General features: G+C 40.2%; 1 protein-coding gene across 1 annotated transcript; it reads right to left on the bottom strand.

The window, feature by feature from the left end:
• Positions 1-4,941: 4,941 nt before the first annotated feature.
• On the bottom strand, positions 4,942-9,657 carry LOC127912968 (uncharacterized). Its single transcript, XM_052484155.1, has 7 exons — positions 9,653-9,657; positions 8,387-8,438; positions 8,095-8,278; positions 7,289-7,727; positions 6,803-7,143; positions 6,267-6,755; positions 4,942-5,147 (listed from the first exon to the last, which is right to left on the bottom strand). The coding sequence occupies exons 1-6, from the start codon at positions 9,655-9,657 to the stop codon at positions 6,658-6,660; spliced, it is 1,119 nt and encodes a 372-aa protein (XP_052340115.1). The 3' UTR covers positions 4,942-5,147; positions 6,267-6,657.
• Positions 9,658-9,798: the final 141 nt, after the last annotated feature.

The following is a 9,798-nucleotide window of genomic DNA, read 5'->3' as shown; positions in this document are numbered from 1 at the left end:
ATAACATCTGTTAAATATGGACCAATAACATCTGTTAAATATGGACCAATAACATCTGTTAAATATGGACCAATAACATCTGTTAAATATGGACCAATAACATCTGTTAAATATGGACCAATAACACCTGTTAAATATGGACCAATAACACCTGTTAAATATGGACCAATAACATCTGTTAAATATGGACCAATAACATCTGTTAAATATGGACCAATAACATCTGATAAATATGGACCAATAACACCTGTTAAATATGGACCAATAACACCTGTTAAATATGGACCAATAACATCTGTTAAATATGGACCAATAACATCTGTTAAATATGGACCAATAACACCTGTTAAATATGGACCAATAACACCTGTTAAATATGGACCAATAACATCTGATAAATATGGACCAATAACATCTGTTAAATATGGACCAATAACATCTGTTAAATATGGACCAATAACATCTGTTAAATATGGACCAATAACATCTGTTAAATATGGACCAATAACATCTGTTAAATATGGACCAATAACACCTGTTAAATATGGACCAATAACACCTGTTAAATATGGACCAATAACATCTGTTAAATATGGACCAATAACATCTGTTAAATATGGACCAATAACATCTGTTAAATATGGACCAATAACATCTGTTAAATATGGACCAATAACATCTGTTAAATATGGACCAATAACACCTGTTAAATATGGACCAATAACACCTGTTAAATATGGACCAATAACATCTGTTAAATATGGACCAATAACATCTGTTAAATATGGACCAATAACACCTGTTAAATATGGACCAATAACATCTGTTAAATATGGACCAATAACACCTGTTAAATATGGACCAATAACACCTGTTAAATATGGACCAATAACATCTGTTAAATATGGACCAATAACATCTGGGACCAATAACATCTGTTAAATGTGGACCAATAACATCTGTTAAATATGGACCAATAACATCTGTTAAATATGGACCAATAACATCTGATAAATATGGACCAATAACATCTGTTAAATATGTGTATGGACCAATAACATCTGTTAAATATGGACCAATAACATCTGTTAAATATGGACCAATAACATCTGTTAAATATGGACCAATGACATCTGTTAAATATGGACCAATAACACCTGTTAAATATGGACCAATAACACCTGTTAAATATGGACCAATAACACCTGTTAAATATGGACCAATAACATCTGTTAAATATGGACCAATAACATCTGTTAAATATGGACCAATAACATCTGTTAAATATGGACCAATAACACCTGTTAAATATGGACCAATAACATCTGATAAATATGGACCAATAACATCTGTTAAATATGGACCAATAACACCTGTTAAATATGGACCAATAACATCTGATAAATATGGACCAATAACATCTGTTAAATATGGACCAATAACATCTGTTAAATATGGACCAATAACATCTGTTAAATATGGACCAATAACATCTGTTAAATATGGACCAATGACATCTGTTAAATATGGACCAATGACATCTGTTAAATATGGACCAATAACACCTGTTAAATATGGACCAATAACATCTGTTAAATATGGACCAATAACATCTGTTAAATATGGACCAATAACATCTGTTAAATATGGACCAATAACACCTGTTAAATATGGACCAATAACATCTGTTAAATATGGACCAATAACATCTGTTAAATATGGACCAATAACATCTGTTAAATATGGACCAATAACATCTGTTAAATATGGACCAATGACATCTGTTAAATATGGACCAATAACACCTGTTAAATATGGACCAATAACACCTGTTAAATATGGACCAATAACACCTGTTAAATATGGACCAATAACACCTGTTAAATATGGACCAATAACATCTGTTAAATATGGACCAATAACATCTGTTAAATATGGACCAAAACATCTGTTAAATATGGACCAATAACATCTGTTAAATATGGACCAATAACACCTGTTAAATATGGACCAATAACACCTGTTAAATATGGACCAATAACATCTGTTAAATATGGACCAATAACATCTGTTAAATATGGACCAATAACACCTGTTAAATATGGACCAATAACATCTGTTAAATATGGACCAATAACATCTGTTAAATATGGACCAATAACACCTGTTAAATATGGACCAATAACATCTGTTAAATATGGACCAATAACATCTGTTAAATATGGACCAATAACACCTGTTAAATATGGACCAATAACACCTGTTAAATATGGACCAATAACATCTGTTAAATATGGACCAATAACATCTGTTAAATATGGACCAATAACACCTGTTAAATATGGACCAATAACATCTGTTAAATATGGACCAATAACATCTGTTAAATATGGACCAATAACACCTGTTAAATATGGACCAATAACATCTGTTAAATATGGACCAATAACATCTGTTAAATATGGACCAATAACACCTGTTAAATATGGACCAATAACATCTGTTAAATATGGACCAATAACATCTGTTAAATATGGACCAATAACATCTGTTAAATATGGACCAATAACATCTGTTAAATATGGACCAATAACATCTGTTAAATATGGACCAATAACATCTGTTAAATATGGACCAATAACATCTGTTAAATATGGACCAATAACATCTGTTAAATATGGACCAATAACATCTGTTAAATATGGACCAATAACACCTGTTAAATATGGACCAATAACATCTGTTAAATATGGACCAATAACATCTGTTAAATATGGACCAATAACATCTGTTAAATATGGACCAATAACATCTGTTAAATATGGACCAATAACATCTGTTAAATATGGACCAATAACATCTGTTAAATATGGACCAATAACATCTGTTAAATATGGACCAATAACACCTGTTAAATATGGACCAATAACATCTGTTAAATATGGACCAATAACATCTGTTAAATATGGACCAATAACACCTGTTAAATATGGACCAATAACATCTGTTAAATATGGACCAATAACATCTGTTAAATATGGACCAATAACATCTGTTAAATATGGACCAATAACATCTGTTAAATATGGACCAATAACATCTGTTAAATATGGACCAATAACATCTGTTAAATATGGACCAATAACACCTGTTAAATATGGACCAATAACATCTGTTAAATATGGACCAATAACATCTGTTAAATATGGACCAATAACATCTGTTAAATATGGACCAATAACATCTGTTAAATATGGACCAATAACATCTGTTAAATATGTGACCAATAACACCTGTTAAATATGGACCAATAACATCTGTTAAATATGGACCAATAACACCTGTTAAATATGGACCAATAACATCTGTTAAATATGGACCAATAACACCTGTTAAATATGGACCAATAACATCTGTTAAATATGGGCCAATAACACCTGTTAAATATGGACCAATAACACCTGTTAAATATGGACCAATAACACCTGTTAAATATGGACCAATGACATCTGTTAAATATGGACCAATAACACCTGTTAAATATGGACCAATAACATCTGTTAAATATGGACCAATAACACCTGTTAAATATGGACCAATAACATCTGTTAAATATGGACCAATAACACCTGTTAAATATGGACCAATAACATCTGTTAAATATGGACCAATAACACCTGTTAAATATGGACCAATAACACCTGTTAAATATGGACCAATAACATCTGTTAAATATGGACCAATAACATCTGATAAATATGGACCAATGACATCTGTTAAATATGGACCAATAACACCTGTTAAATATGGACCAATAACACCTGTTAAATATGGACCAATAACACCTGTTAAATATGGACCAATAACACCTGTTAAATATGGACCAATAACATCTGTTAAATATGGACCAATAACATCTGTTAAATATGGACCAATAACATCTGTTAAATATGGACCAATAACATCTGTTAAATATGGACCAATAACATCTGTTAAATATGGACCAATAACACCTGTTAAATATGTGACCAATAACATCTGTTAAATATGGACCAATAACACCTGTTAAATATGGACCAATGACATCTGTTAAATATGGACCAATAACATCTGTTAAATATGGACCAATAACATCTGTTAAATATGGACCAATAACATCTGTTAAATATGGACCAATAACATCTGTTAAATATGGACCAATAACATCTGTTAAATATGGACCAATAACACCTGTTAAATATGGACCAATAACATCTGTTAAATATGGACCAATGACATCTGTTAAATATGGACCAATAACACCTGTTAAATATGGACCAATAACACCTGTTAAATATGGACCAATAACACCTGTTAAATATGGACCAATAACATCTGTTAAATATGGACCAATAACACCTGTTAAATATGGACCAATAACACCTGTTAAATATGGACCAATAACACCTGTTAAATATGGACCAATAACACCTGTTAAATATGGACCAATAACATCTGTTAAATATGGACCAATAACATCTGTTAAATATGGACCAATAACACCTGTTAAATATGGACCAATAACATCTGTTAAATATGGACCAATGACACCTGTTAAATATGGACCAATAACATCTGTTAAATATGGACCAATAACATCTGTTAAATATGGACCAATAACATCTGTTAAATATGGACCAATAACACCTGTTAAATATGGACCAATAACATCTGTTAAATATGGACCAATAACACCTGTTAAATATGGACCAATAACATCTGTTAAATATGGACCAATAACATCTGTTAAATGTAAGTGACAAGATTTGACTTTTATCCAACGGTTTCTGTTTCTAAACGTTTGGTGTCTGACTAATACATACACCCCTGATCAGGGTGCCACACTTTGAAATGTGGATATGAAGAGAAATCCCAGAATGACCCTTTAATTGACACAGCAGCTTAATTTCACAAACTTTCTTTTATTGCTTCTTTAACAAATGTACAAAGGAAAAGCTTTCTTTGTTCTCTAGTTAGAAAGGTAGAAACGCAAAACATGTTTAATGTTTTTAACAAAGGTCAGAAAGAAAACTAATCAAAGAGACCAAAACCCATGTCTTCATCTGACTCCTCAGACTCCTCCTTCTTCTCCTCCTCCTTCTCTTCCGCTGTAAGAAAATATTTACATTCAGGAGAAAAAAGGGAGAGAGAGAGAGAGAGAATGTGAAAGAGGGAGAGAGAGAGAGAGAGAGAGAGAGAGAATGTGAAAGAGGGAGAGAGAGAGAGAGAGAGAGAGAGAGAGAATGTGAAAGAGGGAGAGAGAGAGAGAGAGAGAGAGAGAGAGAGAGAATGTGAAAGAGGGAGAGAGAGAGAGAGAGAGAGAGAGAGAGAGAGAGAAAGAGGGAGAGAGAGAGAGAGAGAGAGAGAGAGAATGTGAAAGAGGGAGAGAGAGAGAGAGAGAGAGAGAGAGAATGTGAAAGAGGAGAGAGAGAGAGAGAGAGAGAGAGAGAGAAGAGAGAATGTGAAAGAGGGAGAGAGAGAGAGAGAGAGAGAGAGAGAGAGAGAGAGAATGAAAAGAGGGAGAGAGAGAGAGAGAGAAAGAGAATGTGAAAGAGGGAGAGAGAGAGAGAGAGAGAGAGAGAAGAGAGAGAGAGAGAATGTGAAAGAGGAGAGAGAGAGAGAGAGAGAGAGAGAATGTGAAAGAGGGAGAGAGAGAGAGAGAGAGAGAGAATGTGAAAGAGGGAGAGAGAGAGAGAGAGAGAGAGAGAGAGAGAGAATGTGAAAGAGGGAGAGAGAGAGAGAGAGAGAGAGAGAGAGAGAATGTGAAAGAGGGAGAGAGAGAGAGAGAGAGAGAGAATGTGAAAGAGGGAGAGAGAGAGAGAGAGAGAGAGAGAATGTGAAAGAGGGAGAGAGAGAGAGAGAGAGAGAATGTGAAAGAGGGAGAGAGAGAGAGAGAGAGAGAGAGAGATGTGAAAGAGGGAGAGAGAGAGAGAGAGAGAGAGAGAATGTGAAAGAGGGAGAGAGAGAGAATGTGAAAGAGGGAGAGAGAGAATGTGAAAGAGGGAGAGAGAGAGAGAATGTGAAAGAGGGAGAGAGAGCAAAACAGAGAGACAGATACAGGGGGAATCTCAATTGCATTTTCCACACATCCTCTCATCTCCTTCTCAAAACCCATTGAAAAAGGTCAAAAGAGGGACTTCTGGCTTTCTCATCCAATGGGGTTTGTAAAGGAGATGAGGCTGTGAGGAAAATGCAATTGAGATCTTCCCATAGAGATCGGTTCTCACAGGCAGGAGCGGCCCCAGGAGCAACAGCAGCAGATCCACCAGCCGCTGACACAGCCCCCCCTACTGGCACGGAGGCCAACTTGGACATTCCTACAGACAGACAGACATGGGTTAGACTAGAGCTACACAGAGTAAGGGTAGTGAGGGGAAGTAGCCACTAGATGCTGACCTTGGTTCAGTTTACCATTTTCCCCAACTAAAGTTGGGATCTGGAGAATGGGAAGCTGATCCTAGATCTGTACCTAGGGAAACTGAGCCCCTGAGAATGGGAAGCTGAGCCGAGATCTGTACCTAGGGAAACTGAGCCCCTGAGAATGGGAAGCTGATCCTAGATCTGTACCTAGGGAAACTGTACCCCCCTGAGAATGGGAAGCTGATCCTAGATCTGTACCTAGGGAAACTGAGCCCCTGAGAATGGGAAGCTGATCCTAGATCTGTACCTAGGGAAACTGAGCCCCTGAGAATGGGAAGCTGATCCTAGATCTGTACCTAGGGAAACAGATCTCGAGAATGGGAAGCTGATCCTAGATCTGTACCTAGGGAAACTGTACCCCCCTGAGAATGGGAAGCTGATCCGAGATCTGTACCTAGGGAAACAGATCTCGAGAATGGGAAGCTGATCCTAGATCTGTACCTAGGGAAACTGAGCCCCTGAGAATGGGAAGCTGATCCTAGATCTGTACCTAGGGAAACTGTACCCCCCTGAGAATGGGAAGCTGATCCTAGATCTGTACCTAGGGAAACAGATCTCGAGAATGGGAAGCTGATCCTAGATCTGTACCTAGGGAAACTGAGCCCCTGAGAATGGGAAGCTGATCCGAGATCTGTACCTAGGGAAACAGATCTCGAGAATGGGAAGCTGATCCTAGATCTGTACCTAGGGAAACAGATCTCGAGAATGGGAAGCTGATCCTAGATCTGTACCTAGGGAAACTGTACCCCCCTGAGAATGGGAAGCTGATCCGAGATCTGTACCTAGGGAAACAGATCTCGAGAATGGGAAGCTGATCCTAGATCTGTACCTAGGGAAACTGAGCCCCTGAGAATGGGAAGCTGATCCTAGATCTGTACCTAGGGAAACTGTACCCCCCTGAGAATGGGAAGCTGATCCTAGATCTGTACCTAGGGAAACAGATCTCGAGAATGGGAAGCTGATCCTAGATCTGTACCTAGGGAAACTGAGCCCCTGAGAATGGGAAGCTGATCCGAGATCTGTACCTAGGGAAACAGATCTCGAGAATGGGAAGCTGATCCTAGATCTGTACCTAGGGAAACTGAGCCCCTGAGAATGGGAAGCTGATCCTAGATCTGTACCTAGGGAAACTGTACCCCCCTGAGAATGGGAAGCTGATCCGAGATCTGTACCTAGGGAAACAGATCTCGAGAATGGGAAGCTGATCCTAGATCTGTACCTAGGGAAACTGAGCCCCTGAGAATGGGAAGCTGATCCTAGATCTGTACCTAGGGAAACTGAGCCCCTGAGAATGGGAAGCTGATCCTAGATCTGTACCTAGGGAAACTAATCTCGAGAATGGGAAGCTGATCCTAGATCTTTACCAAGGGAAACAGATCTCGAGAATGGGAAGCTGATCCTATGGAAACTGTTCCCCTGAGAATGGGAAGCTGATATGTACCGAGGGAAACTGAGCCCCTGAGAATGGGAAGCTGATCCTAGATCTGTACCTAGGGAAACTGAGCCCCTGAGAATGGGAAGCTGATCCGAGATCTGTACCTAGGGAAACAGATCTCGAGAATGGGAAGCTGATCCTAGATCTGTACCTAGGGAAACTGAGCCCCTGAGAATGGGAAGCTGATCCTAGATCTGTACCTAGGGAAACTGTACCCCCCTGAGAATGGGAAGCTGATCCGAGATCTGTACCTAGGGAAACAGATCTCGAGAATGGGAAGCTGATCCTAGATCTGTACCTAGGGAAACTGAGCCCCTGAGAATGGGAAGCTGATCCTAGATCTGTACCTAGGGAAACTGAGCCCCTGAGAATGGGAAGCTGATCCTAGATCTGTACCTAGGGAAACTGAGCCCCTGAGAATGGGAAGCTGATCCTAGATCTGTACCTAGGGAAACTAATCTCGAGAATGGGAAGCTGATCCTAGATCTTTACCAAGGGAAACAGATCTCGAGAATGGGAAGCTGATCCTATGGAAACTGTTCCCCTGAGAATGGGAAGCTGATATGTACCGAGGGAAACTGAGCCCCTGAGAATGGGAAGCTGATCCTAGATCTGTACCTAGGGAAACTGAGCCCCTGAGTACGATACACAGAAACAACTAAATCTGTCAAGACTGACACTGCTATTTCCAATGAGTCAGAGGATGAGTCTAGATACAATACAGTCCACTACCGTTGACCTGGGGAAGGGACCCAATACAGTCCTCTGCCGTTGACCAGGGGAAGGGACCAATACAGTCCACTACCGTTGACCAGGGGAAGGGACCCAATACAGTCCTCTACCGTTGACCAGGGGAAGGGACCCAATACAGTCCTCTACCGTTGACCAGGGGAAGGGACCAATACAGTCCTCTACCGTTGACCAGGGGAAGGGACCAATACAGTCCTCTACTGTTAAGCTGCTCTAGGATCAGAATGGGAAGCTGATCCTAGATCTGTGGGAGGGAATAGGGTTCCGTGTGGGAGGGAATAGGGCTCCGTGTGGGAGGGAATAGGGCTCCGTGTGGGAGGGAATAGGGCTCCGTGTGGGAGGGAATAGGGCTCCGTGTGGGAGGGAATAGGGAGTGTGGGAGGGAATAGGGAGTGTGGGAGGGAATAGGGAGTGTGGGAGGGAATAGGGAGTGTGGGAGGGAATAGGGAGGGAATAGGGAGTGTGGGAGGGAATAGGGAGTGTGGGAGGGAATAGGGAGTGTGGGAGGGAATAGGGAGTGTGGGAGGGAATAGGGAGTGAATAGGGAGGGGAATAGGGAGTGAATAGGGAGTGTGGGAGTGAATAGGGAGTGAATAGGGAGTGTGGGAGTGAATAGGGAGTGAATAGGGAGTGTGGGAGTGAATAGGGAGGGAATAGGGAGTGTGGGAGGGAATAGGGAGTGTGGGAGGGAATAGGGAGTGTGGGAGGGAATAGGGAGTGTGGGAGGGAATAGGGAGTGTGGGAGGGAATAGGGAGTGTGGGAGGGAATAGGGAGTGTGGGAGGGAATAGAGAGTGTGGGAGGGAATAGGGAGTGAATAGGGAGTGTGGGAGTGAATAGGGAGTGTGGGAGTGAATAGGGAGTGTGGGAGTGAATAGGGAGTGTGGGAGGGAATAGGGAGGAAATAGGGAGGGAATAGGGAGGGAATAGGGAGTGTGGGAGTGAATAGGGAGTGTGGGAGGGAATAGGGAGTGTGGGAGGGAACCAGATGTTTACCTGCGTTCAGGACTTCATTGATGTCTTTTCCCTTCAGCTCACTGATGACCTGTAGTGGAACAACTTAACATCAGACAGAGTGAGGGTTTACTACCAGCTGTCACTCTCGGTGTGTCCCACCTTAGCCAGAACAACTCAACAGAGTGAGGGTTTACTACC

The sequence above is a fragment of the Oncorhynchus keta genome, chromosome 28 (assembly GCF_023373465.1).
Source record: "Oncorhynchus keta strain PuntledgeMale-10-30-2019 chromosome 28, Oket_V2, whole genome shotgun sequence".
Lineage (NCBI taxonomy): Eukaryota > Metazoa > Chordata > Actinopteri > Salmoniformes > Salmonidae > Oncorhynchus > Oncorhynchus keta.
Note: the sequence above shows the minus strand (reverse complement) of the source record. Positions and strands in the feature narration are given on the sequence as shown.

Excerpts from the sequence above, each read along its gene's own strand:
- LOC127912968 (XM_052484155.1), bottom strand. Across the intron at positions 8,279-8,386 it reads CTCGAGATCTGTTTCCCTTG|GATCAGCTTCCCATTCTCAG; the intron begins GTAAAGATCTAG and ends GTACAGATCTAG. Across the intron at positions 7,728-8,094 it reads GGGGGGTACAGTTTCCCTAG|GTACAGATCTAGGATCAGCT; the intron begins GTACAGATCTAG and ends CAGTTTCCCTAG.